The sequence below is a fragment of the Dromaius novaehollandiae genome, chromosome 8 (genome assembly GCF_036370855.1).
Source record: "Dromaius novaehollandiae isolate bDroNov1 chromosome 8, bDroNov1.hap1, whole genome shotgun sequence".
Taxonomy (NCBI): Eukaryota; Metazoa; Chordata; class Aves; order Casuariiformes; family Dromaiidae; genus Dromaius; species Dromaius novaehollandiae.
The window spans coordinates 40,270,247-40,292,869 of NC_088105.1; the positions used below are offsets into that span (position 1 = coordinate 40,270,247).

The 22,623-nt window shown below is 41.2% G+C and overlaps 1 protein-coding gene across 3 annotated transcripts in view; it reads left to right on the forward strand.

The window, feature by feature from the left end:
- Window positions 1-21,977, forward strand: part of CACHD1 (cache domain containing 1) — a 105,890-nt gene extending 83,913 nt beyond the window's left edge. For 2 of the 3 annotated variants that reach the window (XM_026111583.2, XM_064516314.1), the window contains exons 14-28: window positions 2,735-2,877; window positions 3,568-3,749; window positions 5,486-5,596; window positions 9,725-9,847; window positions 11,144-11,243; window positions 11,367-11,483; window positions 12,866-13,026; window positions 13,776-13,862; window positions 14,076-14,192; window positions 15,013-15,164; window positions 15,550-15,711; window positions 16,685-16,762; window positions 17,727-17,828; window positions 20,281-20,911; window positions 21,332-21,977. In XM_026111583.2, the coding sequence (XP_025967368.2) occupies window positions 2,735-2,877; window positions 3,568-3,749; window positions 5,486-5,596; window positions 9,725-9,847; window positions 11,144-11,243; window positions 11,367-11,483; window positions 12,866-13,026; window positions 13,776-13,862; window positions 14,076-14,192; window positions 15,013-15,164; window positions 15,550-15,711; window positions 16,685-16,762; window positions 17,727-17,828; window positions 20,281-20,519 (1,874 nt within the window). In that variant the 3' untranslated portion in view covers window positions 20,520-20,911; window positions 21,332-21,977. The remainder of the gene's footprint in view (window positions 1-2,734; window positions 2,878-3,567; window positions 3,750-5,485; window positions 5,597-9,724; window positions 9,848-11,143; window positions 11,244-11,366; window positions 11,484-12,865; window positions 13,027-13,775; window positions 13,863-14,075; window positions 14,193-15,012; window positions 15,165-15,549; window positions 15,712-16,684; window positions 16,763-17,726; window positions 17,829-20,280; window positions 20,912-21,331) is intronic. The other variant, XM_026111584.2, reaches the window with a different exon arrangement.
- Window positions 21,978-22,623: the final 646 nt, after the last annotated feature.

The following is a 22,623-nucleotide window of genomic DNA, read 5'->3' on the forward strand; positions in this document are numbered from 1 at the left end:
ATCATAGCTAACCTGCTCAGCCCTTCCTCTGGTGCGCACTTACGTGGTGAATGCAATAGCACTGCGCATTTGATTGAGAGAGAACTGCCCTGCGAGTCTTGCTCAATCTAGTTCCCAGAAAATGGGGTGGGGAGATATGTCACACCTGGCTTAAAACTTGGTTCTGTTCTCTTGGCTCTAAAGCAGCTTATTGGCAAATAACTTGAGTATGGTGAAGTTCAGCCAGTCACACAGGACTGCTATTCTGTTGACCTTGGATTTATGCAGATTTTTCACTGCCATAAGTATTTACTACCATCAATACACTTGAAGTCAAAAGTTATGTCTTTTGGGGGAAACTCAGAATTTTAATGTTCTCTGAATTTTTGTAGTCTGAAGTTTCCAGACCTTCTGTACCTGCATAAAGATTCACAGGTCACTGACACATTTCAGAAAAGCATGCTTCTGCTGTTGATAGGTTAAACTGATTCTGTTCCACCTTACTAATTTCGGTAGTTGCTCAAACACTTGGGAAAGAGGGAGAGTTGACATGTCAGTAGAAGCTTTAATGTCTGGAAAGGATAGGGAATTTCCAAAATCTTTTAAAAAATATAACATATCCTAAGAATATAGGGTTTTTTTTTTAAATAAGCATCATAAGTTGCAAGCTTTCACAGTAAGTATTAAAATTAGGTTCTCTCCAAAATTTGTGCTATGTTATAGAAAATTCTAAATTAACTGCTTTTGTTTGTGGCAAGGTTTGAAGGTCTCATAGTGGATTACAGAATAGTGATATTGTCTTGCTATACCGCAGTGCTGTAAACAGCTCAGTGAGATTAGACTGGAGGAGCTGTGGAGGAGCTTGACAGACCTATGGAAACTGCTTTGCCAATTGTTTAAAACACAGGATTTTTTTCTTTTTTGAATTTGGTGCGTAGTTTGGGTTGTCTTATATCCAAAAATACAAGATATAATTGGAAAATATTCAAAAACCACAGTGCTAAGCTGGCAAGTGGAAAAACTTCATGCAAAGGAAAATGCAGTTGGAATATTTGGTCTGTGAAGCAGATGAAGGACTACAGCAGAAGTTCAGAAGTGATGACTGCAGCACATATGGTTGCTGGATGTGTGGTGATGTGCTGTAGAGGAATGTGCATAGAGGGAGACCACTTCACTTAGCCTAGTGGATTTTTTTCTCTGGAGACTGTTGCACCCTGAGAAATCTGGTTGCCTTGATCACATATTCAAGAAAAAGCATTCTTCTCAGCCTTCAGCCCTGCATCATCATCATCATCCTGGATTTTTTTAAAAAAGAAAATCCTCCCAGGTATTGCAGTGTCTGCACAATAAAAATTTACTTTCTAGTCTATCCTGAAGGTCGCCTCAGACAGCTACCTACTTATTAGTAAGCTCCCTCTTTTGCTCTTGTAAAACTCCATGTATTAATTGTCTGGAGCTCAAAGCTGCTCTTCTGTGCTTTCCTCTGCCTTATCCGCCATAAACCTAGATCATTAATTTATTCTTTATCACAAAACCTTCTTTTCTTAAGGGAAACCACATTCTGTTGTCTTTAAGAAAATGTAATTCAGAAAATTGTTCAGAGTTTGAGAACAAGGCTACTAAAGTCTACCTAATAGCATATGGAGATCAGAATAGATGGAGTAACTTTCTCACTTCTGTGTGTTTTCAAACAAGAAAGGTTGTTCCTGGAGAGTTACTACGGTCCGTTGGGTTGAGAGCTGGCTTGGAAATTTGGATTTTGTGATACTATTTCTGCTCTGCACTGTCCTGTGTGAGAGTTCAAGGCACTTAGTCGTTTTATATGCCTAATCTTATGATGCTATATCATCCTTCCCACTCTTCAGCCTGATTCAGCCTGTTTTGTGCAGCAGTTTTGGATCTGTGGGTGCAGGTATTTAGTACTAGGTCATGCTTTCCCTGGGGCCAGATCCGACTGTCATGTGCCTGCAGCATCCATGGTACCTTTCCCTGTGGGTGCTGCTGAGGACACTTTCATCTTGGACTCTTTTCGGCGGTCTACCTTTTTTTCATACACCGGTTTTTCCACTCTCAGCTTTATTCTTGTTACATTATGATGCTATTAGTTACTCCACTGATGCCAGCCTTAGTTTTCCCAGTATGGGCTTTACTTTCCATATACTTTACACTGTCTTTCATGGCTAAAATACCATTTAGTCATTTCTGGTTTGTCATTAAGATCTCCTCTCTGGTCCACACATAACAGCTAAGCAGATGTCAGATGCAGAGAGCTGCTTCTGATCTTCCTTTTCCCTCGCTTGAATTAAGACTATCACCAGAAACCAAAAAATGTGTTGGCTGCTTACAGAAAGTAGCACAGCCTGATGGTCCAAAGCTATGCCCGGATGACTGTGAAATGGGTGCTTCATCATAAACTGTGTATCCTGCGCTGTAGAGATGTGCATGAAAAGTAAGTGTCGAAGATGGGTTGCAGGCTGTGCTGATGAGCGTTCCCGTTCGGGTGGTTGCCCTCGCGCTTCCTCGCCCTCATGCACAGGCCATTTACGGCCTGAAGCAGTTGTGCGCTTCTCGTGCTGAAGTACAGGAGAGCGGAGAAGTGGGCGCAAGAGTAAGGGGTGCATCGCTGCAACTCTTTCCGCTGGTCACACTCTCACGTAGGACCCCATGTTGGATCCCCGTTCATGGTAGGAGTGGGTTTACTATACAATACGTGCAATTCATTGTCCTTAATTTTCTAATATTTTGTTCTTTTTAGAAAGCCCTACAGTAATGCTGTCTGCAGGCAGTTTCTCTTCTCCTTACGAGCATCTCAGCCAACCCGAGACAAAGCGGATGGTGGAGCATTACACCGCCTACCTCAGTGACAACACCCGGCTGATCGCTAATCCTGGCCTTAAGGTGTGCTGCTTGTGCCGCCGCTTGTCTGTCCCTCCCTGCCGCCTGTCTCATGCCTTTAGGTTGGCCTCCTGGCTGATGGGGTAGTGCTAGGAGTGGAGGACCGGCATCGCTTCTCTCCCGATGCTGATGGTGGTGTGGAGCTGCAGCGATGCTTTAGTGTGGCACCACCTTGCACGGAAAGGAGTCCTGTCCCCTCAGGAGTCCTGTCCGCTCCTCGGCCAAGCGGGCGCAGAGTTATGATAGTGGGCTTTGAGCCCAGCAGGCAAACAGTGGAAGAGCTGAGAGAGGGACCTCCCTCCCCAGGAGGGAAAGAATTTAAAAAAATTGCAGCAGCAACCATTATAATGAACTCTAGAAAAATTAAAGCTGTAAGGAATTCTTAGTGGGAAGTATCTTTGTGCTTTTAGGCATGTAAATGAGAAAATTCTGTTTTGTGTGCAAATGGAGTTATATTTACCTATAATAAAAAGCAAATGCTCAAAGCTGCAGACCTCATGACAACGATACTTCATTATAATCAGCTTTTTCCCTGCTTGGAATGTGCGAGGTCTGTCTGGTGTGAGAAGATTTTAAACAAGTAATTGAGTTTAGATGATCTCCAGTAGGTCTTTAGGAAACCCTGCGAGCAGCTTATTATCTTTCCGTGCGCGCCTTGAAGGGACCCCTGCCAGCTCTGCCTTTGTTTTGCAGTTCTCTGTCCGAAACGAAGTGATGGCGACCAGTCACGTCACGGATGAATGGATGACACAGATGGAAATGAGTAACCTCAACAGCTACATTGTGCGCCGGTACATAGCAACCCCCAACGGGGTGCTCCGCATCTATCCCGGCTCCCTCATGGACAAAGCCTTCGATCCCACCCGCAGACAATGGTGAGTTGCAGGGTCCCATTATCAAAGCTGCAGATTATCTTAAAGAAAATATTTAACATCAGTTTCATAGAAAGCCTGTTTATTGTGGCCGGCTCTAAGCTGTTTATCTCAAAATGTTTTCATAATGGGTAAAATGCTTGATGCTTAAATACAGCTAGCTAAAGCCTTTACTGGCTCTAATTTCAGCCTTTTTATTTTAAGCGATAGTTTCTGTTTCATATGCCTCCTGTAGCAGATGGGAAAATAAATATTCAGAAAAGGAGCAGTATTGATCTTGTCGTTCCTTTTTCATCCATTAGGGATTAGCTGATTTGGCTCTTGGTAATGTTTTCAGCTCTTTGTGGCATTTGTAGTCATTAATATTTTAATGTTTTTTGTTTTGTTTACAGTGGATTTCCTCACTAATTCTAAATAGAAATTTGCTGGCTTGACTGTGCGCTATTAATTATGTACTAGCATCTGATTTAGGAAAATATTTGTATACATTACAAATGAGAGCCTGAGACACGAGAGCACTCTTGAGTGTGTTTTGGCATGTGCTTTGTTAAAAATGAAGGAGCCAGGTGCTGCTCTGCTGTGGCTGTGAGCAATCCAGTGGAAAACTACAATGCACATGCAAACTTCAGAGCCAGCCCTCCGGCTGTATGGGGAAGGCTCTGAACTGCTTGGGCATTGGCCAGTCTGTAGCTCTCCTGACCCATGTTTCCCCTGAAAAATAATTACCATAGTTTCTGGTTACCAATTCTGTAGGTTTTCTTCCTTTTTGTTCTTGTTTATGTTTTTGCTGACAGATAAGATGATGGAATTTTGCTCTTTTTTTGTGGTAAGTTAAATGGGGTGTATTCGTGCTGTAAACGAACTGAATATAGCTTTACAATCTTGTGTCTCCATTTTTTTAAAGCTGCCATTTTTTTTTTGTGAATTTTTTTTTTTTACTTCCACACTTTACTGATATTTTTTTTCTATCTGTGGTTTTAAAAAAGCCTTTGTATGCAACATGAGATAGTCGCTTGTTTTATATATACAGCCAAAGGGTAGTGTTTTGGAAAGAATATGCAAGCAAGAGTAACAGACTAGTAATAAAGTAGAAGTCAGTTGAGCTACTTGCACAACACAGTGCAAACTTGCAAGTATGTATGCCAAGGAAAAAAAAACAGGGTAATAGTCTTTACATACAGAAAAGTGATTTTAACAATTAGAATGTTTTATAAGTTTTCCTGTTGCAGTAGGAAGGTATTTGACTGGACTGTGGCTTATTTTATGTTGACAAGTACTTTTCAAAAAAATAGTAGTTTGCAATCATTTTCTGACATCCTTCTAAATTTTCATGTGTCAGTTTTGCTTGTAAGACGTACTTTCTCTTGCATTTGCAATATAATGATTTTGATCATGCTTGCCAGATGAGAATCAAGCTCTCAGAGCATCAAGTTGTGCATTGTTCTGGAAAAAAACATGAGCAATTTGACTTTATACGTATTTTACCCTGAAGTGAATTGAGCTATTTTAATGTGGTTGCATGTGCTGAGGAACCATTTATTGAACTAGTCTGTTTTAGTTCTGGGTTTTAATTATGCTTAGGTACTTGTTTAATTTTAAGATCCATAAGCAGAAACTTGAATACAGTAGCACATTCTTCACTGTGTGCAGAATTCAGTGTTTGTCTGTGTTTCTGGGAAATCAAGGTTTAAAGTAACCAGTTCTCACTAATCAAGAATGTTTCTTTTGGCCTCCCTTAGGTACTTGCACGCAGTGGCTAATCCAGGCCTGATAACGTTCACTGGTCCCTACTTGGATGTCGGAGGGGCAGGCTATGTTGTTACCATCAGTCACACGGTGCATTCTTCCAGGTAAATTGTGGTTTGAGATTTGTGTCAAGCAAGAATGCTCTGAATTACCTTCTAAAGAGGGGTAGGGCAGAAATATGCTGGGTAATTCCTACATGTCCAAGAACTGAAAACCAAAGCTGTTTCCAAAGTGCTTTTGAAGAAATGGAACATAACCTTGTGTAGATGCAGTGGAAATAGTATATTGAAATGCTGTGAAAAAATCCCTGTATATGAATAGGTTTATATTCTGTAGCTTTATTAATATATGAGTAATAGCAGTGTATAGAAGAAAAGATTGATTGGCTGAGAACGTGCTCCTAGACGAACGTGAGATGAGGTTTTGTGTACCCAAGACAAGGATATAGGAGGGGGAGAGGGAGCTCTTTCATACAGCAGCTTTGGATGTGTTCCCTCTCTGCTGGTAGCCAAGTAGACTGATCTACTTTTTCGTCAAGACAGCTAATCTCTAAATTTCCTGCAGTTTTGCTGAAGTTATTCACACACAGAAGGTGTATGTACCAGAGTGACGTTTGGAAGGGAGCGAGAGATGAAAGGAAATCTGCCAACTTGCCAGTGAAGCTCAGTTCACACGACTGTTTTAACTAAAGTACTCCAAGCAATGTGAATTTAGCACCTAGGTGTTTTGTGCAGGGCTTCTAGGTGTAAAAGAACGCGAGGAAAAGCCTGTAAACCTTGGCCTGTACTTACAGGATTGCAGAAAACGATCAGAGTGATAACACTGGTCCATGCCTTTGGGATCAAAATACCGTATACAGCTAAAGGAATATTGTACCCTTCCAAAAGTAGCATTTAATTAGTTGTCTATCAAAGTTGATAGTGTTAGTGTTTTCTTTATTCTCAGCAGAGTTAATATTACCACCATGAGAAGTGGAGTTTTTCTCTTTTATGAATATTTTTTCAGTGCTGAAATGATCCTTTCCTCAAAGACCGGACATTTTTTGTTTCAAAGATCTTCTGGACAGGCATCCAACCTAAAACTGAGATCCCCCTGGTTTGAGATATATGATGTCAGAGGAGCTCATGAGCTGCATGCTACTTGTAGACTATGTACTAAGTCTTCCTATTACAAACACTGGGAAGTTTCAGAAATGTTAGGTACTCATTTGGGTTTTTGTGTGGAGTCTTTTCCAAGGTTTTCATCGAACAGGTGGCTTCTGTACAGACTCCATTTAATGTCTTCCCAGTAAGAAGGTATAACTTTTAACTTGGCGCTGGTAGTTGCAGATCACCAATCCAGCAGAGTTTAGGACACTGCCCTTCTACTCTTCTCCGGTGACATCTTGGCTTTGTTTGCATTTTCCCACCACATGACATCTGTTTATCTCTTTTGGCAGGAGTATCAGCCTGTGTGGTTTCTCACAGAGAAATTTGCTTAAGAAAATATGCCCTTCTCTGAGAAGAGAAGCGTAATTAATGAAAATTCTGATTTCTGTCTAGTAAGAGATGGTTCAGTTCACTTTAACAACTGCTTGCATGGGTTATTAGAGCGTGATTAAAGAACAGTTAAACAAAGCTAAGCAGATGGGAATGTGATTCCTAGATAAATATGACCTCTAAAGATTATAGTCACATGCAGTTATAATTGCCAAACAGTTCTTAGTTTAAAAAAAAAAAAAAGAAAAAGGCAGAAAACAGTAGAGTTAATAGATGTACTTTCATTAGAAACTATTGCGTGGGTTTAAATTGTAACATTAGTTTATCTGGAACTGAAACCTAGTCAAGAACTAAATTTGTAGAATTGTCCTCAGAAGTCCTGCGAATAAGGATTTTGAGAGAGGGAGCAGGCCTTACCATTGGGAATCGCACTCCCGTGGGCCTGCCGGCTTTACGCGGGCAGCCGTTCTTCCTGTGCAGAGCGCTCCGCCTTGGCTTATGGGTCCCGCAGCTGAGCATGCTGCTCCTGTGCCATCTCCCTTTTGTGCAGGTTTAGGAGTAGCCCACACTGCCTGGACCATGAAGCGTGGCCTACGCATGCCTACACTAGTCTGAGGGTTAGCTTTGTCTGCATCTTTGCTGTACCTCTTTAAAAGCAAACAGACTTTTCAGTCCAGTAAACTTGATTGTTTTCATATGCGTAGGAGGTTGCCAGTAATCTCTGCATTGGGTAGTCTGGCTGTGCCATTTGGTTACCTCCTTTTTGCAAACATTGGTGGGGGGGGTTTTTTGGGTTTTTTTTGTTTTTTTTGTTTTGTTTTTTTTTACTCTTATCCTAAGAGATTAAATTATTTAGAAAGTTAAACTTTAAAAAGTAGCAAGTCAAATGCATCTTTTATTGTCAGTGTAAGGCCCAGACAGACACAGAATAACATACCCTGCAATTTGAGGCTGAAGCAGTCACGTCGTGTCCCTCAGGGAGGCGAGGGGCCTTATTCTGGCCTCCAGAAGCAATCCGTGACACGCCAGACAGCAGCATGAGAATTTGCTGTAGGAACACCGGAGTGACGGGGATTCCCTCGCTGTGCGGTCCAGCCTCATGCTACTGCAGGCCACGGCGCAATACAATCATTTCCGTAAACCGCCATCCTGAACAGTAGTTATTTTCCTCTATTGCCGTATCGGCAGGCCTCTGTTCCCAAGCCTTGCTGCTCTTCTGTCCAGCTTCCCGGGGAGCTGTGCCTTGATTCAGGAATTTTTCAGTATCTGGACTCCTCTGCTGAGAGGGAGATGGGAATTTGCCAGGACAGGAAGTTTTGGAAAAATAACAACGTAGATAAGATACCATTGCTGTTTGGAGCAGAGCTTTTTTCCTTTACAGATCTGTTAGGAGAAAATACTTCCATGCATCAACATGAGACTGTTTTGTGGGTCTCTGTATCAGTTGCTAAGGTAACTGTGTATATGCTTGGACTGGTGTGTAAAAATAGGAACGAAGCAGACTTTTTCAGTATGGACAAGACGTTGCAATTCATGGCAGCTTTTGCTGGTACTGCTCACAAGCATCCACAGAAATGTCAGATTCTGCTTCTTCCCCAAATGTTTATTTTTTGGTTGCCCTGAATTGGGGAAATATACTGAATCTGAACATTTGTTATGTGACATGGTTTTAAATGTCACTTGGCTGTCAGCTTGGCAGTTGTCAGGTTAATCGCTGTATTAGTCATGTTCAATTCCCACTAGCTGTGCAGGTAAAGGACCCGTCAGGAGGACGTGCTTTGCCCACGGGAAGTGTTTGGTCCAGTTCTAGTTAACCAGTGCCTGGACGCAGGCTAGCTGCCCAATGCAAGTCAGCCTTGTACCTAGGTCTGTACTGAGGTCTGAGCTTTTTTTCAGCTGACTAAAATTCGTGGGCTCAATGCTACACATAGAAGGCTTGTGATCTGCAGATACCAAGTTCTGTTATCTGCAGATGAGTTCATTTTGGAGGGGAATAAAACCACAGAAAATACTAATGACCAAGTGAGAAATGGTGCTTTCTCCTAGCTTTCGCATCCTATGCTGATACTTCTGTTCCAGGAAACGACTAAACATTAGTTAGGACCAGCGGGGAGTGACTTCTCGCTGTGTGAGAGGTTACACTTGGAAGATCTGAACTGTACTGATAGTACAGACACGGGCTTTGGATTAGAAGTAAAAATGCGTGTGTTTCTCTCTCCAAACAAAAAAAAAAACCTTAGTGAACTGAGATTTAACAAAATCTCTATAGCAGCTTTGTATTTGTTTCCCGACCGTCGGGGGTGAGCAGGAAGAGCTGCACAAAGTGCTGAAAAGCCCCTGAGTCCGTAAAGGCTGCAGGGATTCAGGCTGCTGCAGCTCCATCCCTCTGCAGGAGGCTGCTGCCACCCTGTAGCCAGTGCTGGGGTCCGGGGCAGCTAGAGCACGTGGTGAAGCAGAGGAGGTCGTTTTATGTATGTGCTCGGGGAATTCTTAATCCTAATTTATGTTGATAAGAATTAAATGGAAAATAAGTGCTGGTTGGATCTAAATTGTCTCACTGGACATTCTTCAGTTTAAGAAACCAAGTGTTGTTCCATCCAGAACAGTGAAAACTAGGTCCTTCGGGAGGTAGGTATGGATTTGAGGTGATCATTTATGTGCCAGGGAACCTAGTGTCTTTTGTTAAATAGGGAATTGAGTAATTAAGCAAAAACATTTTGATGGCTGTATTAGTATTATTTTTTCCCTTTGCAGTGCACAAATGTCTTCAGGACATTCAGTAGCAGTGATGGGCATTGATTTTACCCTGAGATACTTCTACAAAGTTCTCATGGACCTGCTACCAGTTTGTAACCAAGATGGAGGGAACAAAATTAGGTAAGCCTTTTCTTTCAAGTAATACATATCTTCTTTTCTTTCAAGTAATACATATCTTCAGCCTTTTTTTTTTTCTCTGTGTTTTCTCTTTGACCAGATGAGGTCACACGAGGGTGAAAAAAAGGCTGTAGTTTGGGTATTCAGTAACTTGATAACATGGTTTTGGCATTGTTGTTGCTGGTTTGTTTTTAAACCTAAAATTTAGGAAGGGAAGTGGTTTTCTGCTGTTCTGCCATTTCTTTTCTTGTTTGATTTGTGGGGTTTTTATGTTTGATGATGTGTAAAAGGAGTATCGGGGTCTTAGGTCTGGAGTTCTTTTTTGTTTTTTAGTGTTTTTTTTCTTTTCCTGATTAAAAACTATTCATAATAAAAGGGGTCAGATGCTTTATTCTGTCTCTGCATTCCAGAAATCAGGAATGTCAGGCACATTGTTAAATGGTTTTTAGACCGTACAGAGGAGCCGGAACTAATGCTTATAGCCTTTGCTTGAACGTGTGCAAATATTGAGAGATCGATTCTAATAGTTCAGCAGGCTCTTTTTTTCTTTTCTTTTTTTTTTTTAATGTATCTCCACAAAGTGTTTTTATCTGCAGTCGTTCTGGGGTGCTGGTAATCAGCAAATGAACCCAAACTGGAGAACAGAGGCATCGCGTAATGCATTATGGAACCAAACATTACAGATTAAAACCTCACAGCACATTGTTTTCTAGGTGAGGATCCAGGGGCACAAATATGATACAATTTCCCTGAGATCACACGGGGAAACTAATGAAGAACCGGAAAGGGGGAGAGGAAAGGTTGGGAAAACTGAGAATTAAATAGAGGTGATTTATCATCCGTCAGTTAAAATTGAATTCAAGGCTGCTTTTAAAGCAGGAGGTCATTAAATGAGTGTGTGGAATCTCTGTTCAGTTAGTAATAGGATAGATTAATAAACTGTTAAACCTTTTGAAGTTCATTATGCTTTATATTTTATTTCTGGCTCTTCCCAAATCAGACTTGACAATGCACCGATTGGCCTTTCTTTTTGTTTCTGGTCGGTTCCGTTTTCATGTTCTTGATAGTCTGTCCAGGCTTGCTGTAAGAGTAACAGGTTTAAAAGCTTCAGGGAAATACTGATATATTCTTTAAATACATTTTCCAATGAACTTGTTTAATGGTCATGGGTTTTTATTAAATGGAAGCCTTTAAAAATTCTTACTCCAGATGTAAGGCTCGTAATTATATTTCACCATATTTTTATAAAACCCAAGGAAGTCTAATCAGAGACTATACACTTTCTTTGTTGTGGGGCAGGTGCTTTATTATGGAAGACAGAGGATATCTCGTGGCACACCCAACCCTCATCGATCCCAAAGGACACGCGCCGGTAGAACAACAGCACATTACACACAAGGTTTGGCTCCTTTTTCCATGGTTTAGTCCTACCCTGTTTAATTTCTGAGGTAGTAAAGAATGTAGACAAGTTGCTGTTTGTGCATGTTTTAAAAGGCATAAAATCCTACTCATGTCCCTTTAGGAGCCTTTGGTAGCAAATGACATTCTGAACCACCCAAACTTCGTCAAGAAAAACCTTTGCAACAGCTTCAGCGACAGAACAGTTCAGCGGTTTTATAAATTTAACACCAGCTTAGTGGTAAGTGTGTGTGTGTTTTATTTTGCTTTTGAATGTATGTTGGTTAGGTTGAATTTCTTTTGGTAGGAACACAAATCCCTGCCAGCATCAGCTGAAATGACACCAAGGCCAGCCTTTTGTGTAGGTTGGCCCCTGTTTGCCCTCTGCAAACATGAGATCAGTGATCTGCAGTGCACACATTGTGCTTGTATGAGGAGTCAGCTGGCGTGCGAGGGGGTATGGATGTGAGAATGGGCCAGCCGCGGTTGATGTCTGCAAAGTCTAGTCCAGGAACACGAAAATGAGAGCAGCTCTCTAGCATTAGGTGAGAAGCTTCCAGTAATGGTTGGGATTTTTTGCATTTCGTCCAGCCACCTGACATCTCGTTTCCAACTCTGACTCGTGTCATATCCTCCTGAGATACAGACAGTAAAGGCTTTTAATAACTTTTAGCTAGGTGGCCAAGCAGGTGCGTTTACTGAGAATACGTACGTGAGCGTTCAGAGTATAATTTGTCAAACTGCAGTCTTCTGAAGATCTGGCTGCACAGTGGTCCCAGTGTGTCATACGCAAGCTTCCTCTTGTTCTCTGCCTTGCTTGGAGATCTGAACCAAAAAAGGCTGTCGTCTCTTACTGTGTCATGGATGCTGATTGCAGTGCCACAGATCCACTGTTGTAAGATCACTGTAAAATAATGCAAAAGATCCTGAGCTCTGTGGAATACTTTTCAATTATTACTGGGAGGAGAAGGTGGGAAATGAGTGTCAGAATTATTTGAAAGTTATGTCATGATGCATTTATGTCAGATACATTTGAATGTTTCCCCCACACTTGAAATGCAAAATAGGAAAGTATATGACTGTAAAGGAAATTGTATAGGACAGAGCAAAAATTTAAGATTGTGTCATGCAAATCAGAATCAGGGATGAGTTTGCCTACCAAATAGATCGCAGCTGTGGAATACTGTGGTGTATTTTTATAGTATGTGTGCCAGGAAGTTTTCAGCAAGTTTTGGTGGTGCCTCCCAGTTAGAAGGGAGCCTCTTTGGGAAGGGTACAGCTGGCCGGCACGGCAGGGAAGGGTGGGGTGAATGATGCATTCGAGTGAAATGTAACCCGCTCGCAGCAGCGTGTTAGGCTAGACCCCACTGCCATATGTCATACTGTTTACAAGCTAAGCATGTTTTTTCTATCTTTAGCAAAGTCTTTTCACCCAATGGTAATTTGGAAGATAGGGAAAACTCAACAGTTTGAACGATTTTACAAGGATCGTATCTGAAATGAAGGCTGTCCAATGTGTTCGTGTTCCCCCAGCTCTGCAGGCTGCCTTGGGAGGGGTGAGGACTGCGGCGCCCTGGAAAAGGGCTTTCCTGCTACCTTGTGACACTACTTGTTTCTTCCTAGGGGGATCTGACCAACCTTGTGCATGGTAGTCACTGTTCCAAATACCGGCTGACGCGAATCCCGGGCACCAACGCCTTTGTGGGAATTGTCAATGAAACCTGCGACTCCCTTGCCTTCTGTGCCTGCAGCATGGTGGACAGGCTCTGCCTCAACTGCCACAGGTGAGCAGGAGATGGGAAATAAACGGGCTGCTACAGGCATGGACTGCTGCTGTCTTGCTTCACAGTACATAAATTGTATTTTGTAAGCTAAATGTGTAGTGCAAAACTGAAGTGAGAACAAAGTAGTCGCTTTACCTATGCTGTTCCTAGGGGGCAGGATGGTTTATAATGCTTTTTAATCCTTGGCCATACTGTTAATGTGTAATAAAAAATTCTGGGTAGTTTCTTCTTGACATTTTCATATGCTTTCTAAGGATAGCGTTAAAGACCATGACTGATGTAGTTCCTCAGAGAGGGAATAATCTGTGGATCAGGCCCTTTGCTCTGGGATATTAATACCCACTGTTTTATGTGAATTAACATGGTTTTTTCATGGGGGGGGGGCCTCTGATTGCGTGAGGTTTTGACTGTATCAGCATCATTGTGTGTATGTTGCACTGGAACGGAGCCTTTTGTCTAGGTCGGAGTCTGTAGGAAGACTTGTCTGGGGGTTGTCGTCTGCTTTTTAGATTTAGCAAGGTGGCTACTGTGTCACAGCCATGAGGCTGCATCCGAGAGGCTCCATTAAAGTGTTGTCCTGGGTCTCAGTGCCGGATAGGAGCAATTCCTTCCCCTGAGAGGAGGGAGAAGCATTACTGAACACCTTTCTCCTTGGTGAACCACTGATACGCAGCTGTGCTGTGGAGTTAGTGTTATGAGTGTAATGTGTGATGCTTACACTTTTTTTTCTTTTTCTCTTGCCACTTAAGAATGGAACAAAATGAATGTGAATGCCCATGTGAGTGCCCTCTGGAGGTAAATGAATGTACTGGCAACCTTACTAATGCAGAAAGCAGGTGAGAACAAATGTGTTTAATGGCATAACTGATGTGTGACAGAATTAACAAAATGGATTATTTGTTCATGCTAACTTATAGCTGATACAGGATACATTATACAGTACTTTATTAACATAATTAAGCAGCTGCTTTGTAATAGGTAATTTTTTTCGATGCTTGTGCTTTGACTACTTCTTTTAACACAAGGTTTTACTTTTTGCCCCAATATAGGAATCCTAGTTGTGAAGTTCATCAGGAGCCAATGACTTTCACAGCAATTGATCCTAGCCTGCAGGATGCTCTGCCACAGTGTATTAATACTCAGTGCAATCAGAGAACAGAGAGCGGGTAAAGTGGAGTTTTCCATCCCTGAAAATACACTGTGTTCTTGAAATGATTAGGAATGCTGTTTCTTTAAATTAAGATAGCTCTTCTTTATGCAGTTAAAAAAAAAAAAAAGAAAAGAAAAAAAAGTCCGCTACCAGACTGACTGTTATAACACCCACCACTGATGCCATTATGCTGCAGTGCAGAAATATAAGACCTCAGTATTCCTGCTTGAGTCACATAACACCATTAATAGCAAACAAATGGCTTTCCTGTCACACTTTGTGACTATGAGAACCAGCAGTTCTGCAAGTGGAAGAACAGATTTGCTGTTGAAAAGATGATCCTCAGAGCAAAAGGGAAGTGTTTGTCTACCTTCTGGGGGAATAGGTGGACCAGAGTGTTCACATACACCAGAGAATATTTCCACGGTGGTGAGCTTGGAGCACACTAGAGGTTTGATAGCTTCCTGGTGGTTTCTAGTTTCCTGCTTCTCTCTTCTCCTGCTGGCATTACAGAGAGCAGCTTAATGGCTTCTCTATTTTTTGCTAGCTATGAGCGGTCTCTGGGAACTGGAGACTGTGAGAACATGCTGTGCTCTGACTAGAGTTCCCAAATCCTTACCTGCATCTTCTTGAGGATCGCGGAAAAGGGCTGGGACCTTACTCAGACTTCACCATCCTGAGAAATGTTTCATCAGAGTTGCGAGTAGGAAGTCCTCCCTTTGCTCAGTCTGAGCGATAGAGAAAAAAGCAAAACAAAACAAGCAGGCTTGGAAGAAGCTTGCTCAAGATGCAGCTGGACTTGATAAGTGTTTTCTGTCTTTGTTTTTAATTTTCAGGGATTGCTTTGGTGTGTTGGACTGTGAGTGGTGTATGGTAGACAGCGATGGAAAGACCCACCTGGATAAATCCTACTGTGCCCCTCAGAAAGAATGCTTTGGTGGCATTGTGGGAGCAAAGAGCCCATATGTGGATGACTTGGGAGCAATAGGTAACTCTGGCTTTCTACACAGGTGTTATATTTAGCTGCTTGTATATTGAAACACACTTTCAATGTCAGTGCGTGCTTCAAGTGGCATGTTTAACTTTTATGCTAGCCATGAATTATCCTAAAATAGAACATCAAGCGGTAAAGGAATGGCATCGGGTCTGTTGTGAGTATTATATTTTTGAAAGTCTTCATGTAGCCCAGTGTCTCTTGCATATTCCTGTCCTTAAGATGTGCTGCCCTCTCTGAATTTCTGTTGGAAGTGTGCTTTCCTGTGTGTGCGCATTTATGCACCTAGAAAGCCTTCTCTAGTCTTCAGAGATGTTGATTTGAACTTTTCTGCACAGTGTTTATTTTTTTTCCCCCTGTTTTATCCCTTTTGATTTAGGAGATGAGGTAATCACTCTGAACATGATAAAAAGCGCACCAGTTGGGCCAGTGGCTGGAGGCATTATGGGCTGCATTATGGTGCTCGTCCTGGCAGTATATGCATATCGCCACCAGATACATCGGAGGAGTCACCAGCACATGTCGCCTTTGGCTGCGCAGGGTGAGCTGATAACTCTTGAGAGAGAGAGAGTACTTGAGAATTTAAAAAAGAAGAAGGGCACATACTGCACACATACTTCCATCTAGTGTCAGAAGTCTTCCCTTGGTTTTGTTTCTCTCCCCTCTATGCCTTACCCTATTTTATTTCCCAGTTCCAACCTTTATAAAAGCAAGGTCTCATCCAGCATGCTTGTGTATTACTGCCCTCTCCTGGGTGCTGTCAGACCTGCTGCCTCCTGACAGATGTGCACAAAAAACTTAACATTTCCCCTCTGGAAGTTTTTTCTAGAGCTAAAGTGATCAGCCCAGCTTTAGAGTTTTCTGGACCTTGTGATAGCACATTGGTCAAATCCATTTCTTGCTGCACAGCACTGGTGATGATGTTAGTATTACAGTTTTCACACCCCTTCAGCTTGTTGGGCAGTTTTGGCTGTGTCTTTTTTACTCGTATTCCCATTTCTGTTCCATGTGATGCTCATGTTCATGGGTGATCTATATACATAAATCAAAAAAAGGAAAAGAAAGCAAAATCCTTTCTTTTATGGCTACTAGAGCAGGGCATAGAAGCCTTTCTGGGGTCGGGGTGCCATTATAAGGACATGATGAGAGGCTGTTTTTGTAGCAAAGCCAGAGAGACAAAATTGTGTTTGGCAGAAGAAAATGCAGGTGAGAAGAGTTATCTATCCTAATTACCTTTATATTTGATTATCCTACCTTTATTGTGAATTGATTCACTGTCTTTAAAGCTTTTCTCTCCTGTAAAGCCTGTTCCTTTCAAGGATATGGCGCATATCACTTATGTAGTATTTCTAGTCCCATCTGTCTTGGAAATAGAGCGTACCAAGCTCCAACCGTATCTCTTCACACAGTAATGCAAAGTGCTTCCACTATATTACCAGGGTGACAGCCATTAGTAAGTTGATCCAAAATTTTTCTCTTAACAGTTGCATTTTTCTGTTTGTAATGGTGTGTAGAAATGTCAGTGCGTATGTCGAACCTGGAAAATGATAGGGACGAGAGAGACGATGACAGCCATGAAGACAGAGGAATCAGTAAGTACCAAATCACTTTTCTGTAAGAAGTGCTAGCTTAAGAGTAAATGAGCTGTTTGTTTTCTTATATGCTAGAATAAAAATGTGAGGAAATCCTGTGCTGATTAGAAAATGACTGGACAGTGTACTTAAATTGTAACATAGGGTGCACCTTCAGTCTCATACTGAAACATTTCATTTTTTGCTTAAAGTATTCTCCATTATGTGTGGAGCAAGTTTCTCTTTTGCCACCCTCACCTACCTCTCCATGATCAGTGCCAGAAATTGTTCTGATGCAGTTCTAAAATTGCATTTGTGCCAGTATCGAAGGTGGAAAGCTCCTCCCTTTGTTCAGCCTGGTGAAGGAGAGCACAGTCTGGCACGTCAGTTCAACAAGTGTGTCAGTAAATCTTCCCCGCATTGATTTGGGATGGTAGTTTTTCCCTACTATTCAGCAAAAATGGCACTTTCATATATGATGCTGCTGTACTGTAGGATGAGCCAGTGTACCTAACATTTGGGAGAGCTCCAAAGTCAGATCAGATCCCTATCTCTCATCCCTAACTAAATAGGATTAAATCAAACCCAGGATTTGGAACTGTGCCAACCTGTGAAGACTGAGAAACAAGCATGTCTGAGTTTTGTGGCCTGCATCTACTGCTTCTACAAGTGCTTTTTAGTTTTGGTCTTTGTGGGCATTCAGTGCCTCTTTAGTTCCTTTAGCACTGGTACAGTAGTTCTCTAACGTCTGTTGATCAAAGCAAATGAAGTAAATGCGTTGATCTTGATCTATTACACATTTAAACACCATCTCTTTACTCCTACCCTCCTGCTGTGGTTCGATGGTCTTACTTCTTAAAAGAAGTAGCATTTGAGAAGACTGAGCTCACAGAAAGTCTGTTTCCCTGTGACTGAATTGTCCAACTGATACAACTCAGTGAAAGCACTTTCTTTAAAACCAGCTCTGTTTCTGTTTCTCTCCCAGTCAGCAACACACGGTTTATAGCGGCGGTAATAGAGCGGCACGCCCATAGCCCCGAACGCAGACGCCGGTACTGGGGGCGCTCGGGGACCGAGAGCGACCACGGTAAGACCTTGAACCGCTGCCCTGATACCTGGTTAATGATTGCAGTTGTTCGGTTTCCTTCAGATGTCTGGCACATTGCAGATAAGGTTGCCAAAAAAAACAAAACAAAAACCTTTGCTCCTTATTGCTTCACAGTTAAACAGTTTTGACACCTTTCAGCAGATGATACTGTCCAGTGAGGGAGCTGTTGTAAGAGCAGTACTGTAACACCAGCTCAATGCCTGGCTCTCTGTATCTGATTCTTGGGTTTTGTTAGCTTGCTCGGGGGACTGGAATTCAGACCAACGTTACTACATTTACTGGACTCTTTTTCCACAGCCAACCGTAACAATTGATTTAAATGTTCAGTCAAGATAATGGACCTCATACTTGACGAGAAAGCAAATTCCTCACAGTCAAGTTGGCATGTCTGCTGCCCTTTTCTTACATGTGACATGCCAATCTTTTTATAAAATACACGTTCTAGCAATGTGTGCTGGATGCCTGCATTTGCTGAGCTGAAGTAAGCATGGATTAGAGGTAAATGAGTCAGATGCTTCCTTGGCTCCTCTGTTGCACGTTCAGTCAGTACCATCACTACAGAGGACATCTTATGTCACCTTTTAAGCAAATAAAGTAAACAAACAGTCAACATTATCTGTGTATGTAAATAACACTGAAGAGTATTCAACTATGTATATTTTCTTTTTTTTCCACCTTATTATAACCCTTTTCAGGATTCAGGGAATTCTGATTTCTCTCTCTTGCCCTGAGACTAAGCGGTCTTAAATCTTAAAAGCAGTTAGAAGGGTGTCATGCTGCTGACTCATGAGGAGGGCTTAATGTAAGTTAAGAGGGGGTTAGACAAGGCAGTTTGCCACGGACATCAGCTCTAGTTGCATGTCCTGGTAGCTGTGTATCTTATCACAGACCTGTTCTGTTATTAAGACAATGGTTGCACTAATGGAATTGCTCAGCAACAGAAAACCTCAAGACCAAAGCCTTGGAACGTGAATGGACAGATGTCTGAAAGAGGCACAATCTTGATCTAGGAGGAATTATCCTGGATTTGAGGTCGAATTACCTGTAATGAGGCAGACTGGCTAAGATAATGCTACCTTTGCTCCATTTCTTGTAGTCCTAACATATCCTCACCATCTTTCTCATCAACATATCAGGGTTATGAGGGTAACTGTCCAACCTCTTCATAAATTCACACTTCTATTTTTAGTTTCTGTAATTTCCTCTCCTTCGAAGGGCCATCCAGTTTTATTCCCTGGTTCCTCTCTGCCAACTAGAAACCAGGGCCAAGGCTATGGAAGGTGAGAACCAACTTTGGGTACTTACCCTGATATTTATAACACACCTGGTTTAGGTGTCTCAAGCTGAAAACCCAACAAACTGAGATGCTCAGAAGCACTGGTGTTTTTTCAGCTTTTAGCCAAAGTCTTCTCAAAAGGCATGTTTTCTTAATTAAAGCGAGGTCTTTTTACTTTAGAATTTTGTTTGCATTTTTGCATTTGGAAATATTGAGGCGTGGTTTTGTTTAGAATAGTGGAAACTGGATCTGACCAGTGGTAAATCTGAGTCTCTTAGTAACTGCTAGCGAAAACATGATCTTGTCTTGCAACAGTTAGCAGTTAGCTAACTTTCTAGTGACATTCTTTCATTAGAATATCCCAGTGAATGTAATGTCTCATTATTTGTATAGATGCTTAATATTTTTTATCTTCTCAGACTCCAGGAATAGATACCTTGCAGGAATAAGAGGCTCAAGTTAAATACGCTATGTGTGCATGTTTAGCTGGAAAAGTATGTATTATTTGGCTTAATGGACCTGTGGAAAACACTTCCACATGGATTCAGTAGATTTCTTTAATTTTATGGAAAGTTCACCAGTATTAAAAACACATATGCTTGCTTTTTTGAAAATAGACCCAAATAACATTCTTTTCCATTTAAAAAAACAATACTATGATAAAACATAATATGAAAAGATGATGTGAAGAAGTTTTGCTACTTATAGAATAGCTGGTGATCCTTACTAGCAAAGCTGTAGTTTGATATGAATAGAGGTGGAGGTAGTGGACCCCGCTTATGTCTTGTCAGTTCGTAAAATCCAAGTAATATCCTAAAAGATACCAACCCCCCAAAATTTCTGCTATCTTCTGTTTTTAAAATTGGTGCTAACAGTTCTTCCATAGCGAACTGTTGTGTGCATAATTGGTTTTGCTGTTTGGTATACTACAGACTCACAGGCTCCCAAAGAAAGACCGTGGCAGGAAAAGGGCCTCTGTTTCAAAATTATAGGGGATTTTTTTTCCCTTTTCCCTTAATTAAAGCAGCTACTTGTTTATTCTCTGTAAAGAACAGACTGCCTCTGATTGCATGCCGGTTGGGGCAGTCAGCACTGTGGAATACTGACCTTTTAGTCTTGCTCTTAATTCTTAATCCAGTTGTTTTTATTTTCTAGGCTACAGCACTATGAGTCCTCAGGAAGACAGTGAAAATCCTCCCTGCAATAATGACCCGTTATCGGCCGGTGTGGATGTCGGAAACCACGATGAAGACTTAGACCTGGATACCCCCCCTCAGACAGCTGCACTGTTGAGTCACAAGTTTCACCACTATCGGTTGCACCACCCAACTCTTCACCACAGCCACCACTTACAGGCTGCAGTCACGGTACACACTGTGGATGCAGAGTGCTAATGAATGACGGCAAAAGAAACATAATTTGTGAACAATGATCCATGCAGCAATGGGCAGCTTTGCTTTGTGCTTTTTACCAGGAACGATTTAACTAACTTCCTGAGTAAACTGTTAGGCATAAAAGCTTTACATTTTCATAAATGTAAGGTTGGCTCTGGAATGGAAGGGAAATGTGTGTGATGAATGGACCTGCCATAACATTTAAGAAAATGGAGCAGGAGGCATGTTAGACCTCCAAAAACAGGGATACAAGTTTATACAGCAGCTGAAACTCTGGAAGCCCTGTTATGCTGAGCCAAGAGAAGGGGGAGAGAGCGAGCTCAAAAGAGCCAGAGATGATTTGGTTTCCTTAACTGGAAGAGCAGAAATCTGTGCAGCTGAAGACTAAAAAGGTGCCAGATGGGGGTGGGGTGGGGGGAAGGCTGTTGGGTTTTCTGCTGTTCTGCGTGTAGAAAATTCACTGCTCCAACAATTGCTGTATGGAACCCAGGACAATGCATCTCAAGATTTTTAAGTAAAGGATTATTTTTCTACTATTTATTGAACTTGAAACTTGGGGGGGAGGGAAGGGAGAAAACATGTTAGCAATTCTCAACAACTACCACACGTATTCTGTGATGGAGAAGTGGTTCTTCTGAGGAAGACGTCTGTTTCTTATTAGCTAATATTCATCCACTGCCCCACTCTACAAAAAGGGAAAATGAAGAAATCGTCTCTGACATGTTTACATTATGAATGCTTTCTTTTCCACAATTGTTTTTTGTAAATTTTACAACTTGAGTTATATTGCAGTATTTTCTTCCTCTTTGCAGAAGAGAAGTCCTGCCGTTTGCTACTAAAATTCTGAGAATTCTGCCCATACATCTCCATCTTTACCTCTTCGATCATCCTTAAAAGCTCTTCAGATTTCCTTTGTGGAAGTAATAAGGAATTTATTTAGCATGAGTTATCCAAGAATTCCAAATGAAATCTGTGCCATTTTTCTGTTTCTTTAGGACACTGTCAAGATCAGAAGTAGGGATAAGCCAGTGTTTTGTAAAAGTCGGGTTACTGTGGAAGGTATCTTTTTAAAATCATAAGCTGCTGCTGTTTGTCTGGAATTTAACATTGCTTGGTAATTGAAACAAAGGTTAATCAAGTCTGTCTGTCTACAACACAGGACATCATGAGTATAAATTAGTTTTAAATCGCAGTGTTGTATTTTAGATTCACACTTTGTGATTACAATGATATAAAAACGTTCCTGCACTGTGCATATGATAAACATCCATTTATATGTAGGTTTTTTTTAAAAAATCACTTGTTTTAATTAATATGGTACTTAATACTGTATTATGTAAAAAAATAATTGGTTCTTAAACAGTACGGTAAAGTAATTATATGTGTGATATCAGGATACCCCTTTATACTATGTATAAAATTAAAATCTCTAGTGAAATAAACTGTATATAAAGTATAGTTCTGCGGATAACTGTTTAGATTGAAATTACTCTGTTTCACTTCATTTAATTTTTTGGCTGAGTGAGTGCTACAAAAAATATATATGAAACACTTGATGCTCAGATTCTTCTTATCAACAATCTTGAAAGATCTGATCTTTATAAATTGCAGTATTTACATGTGTTTCAAAGCTTTTTATTTTTTTAAGCCTGTCAGTCATTACTTGGGAAATGAGCATTTCTGGAAATGGCCGGCCACTTTGTGGACTCACCAAAGCCAATCATTTATTTTTTTCTTTTACACTAGTTGAAAACTAGCTAGTTGCAGTGGATTTGTCATTCTTATGTTTTTGTGTAGAAGTGGGCTGTGGGGGTGGTTCTGCTGAGCATACAGCTGTAGAAATCTGTTAAGCACTGTTTTGTGTTCCCAAAGGGCTGTTTCTGATATCCTGTAACTGTTTATGGGTCAGTTTTTGGGCCAAGCTTGCTAGAATTTCTGATTTTGGATACAAAATAATATTGGTTATTGGGCAGTGAATAGACTGGATATTTTTTCAGATTTGCCTTTAGAAAACAATACATTGTCTTAATATTACTGCTAGACCAAACAAAAATATACACCACCAAGAAGCAGAATTTTTAAGTGTAAAGATAAAATACCTTTC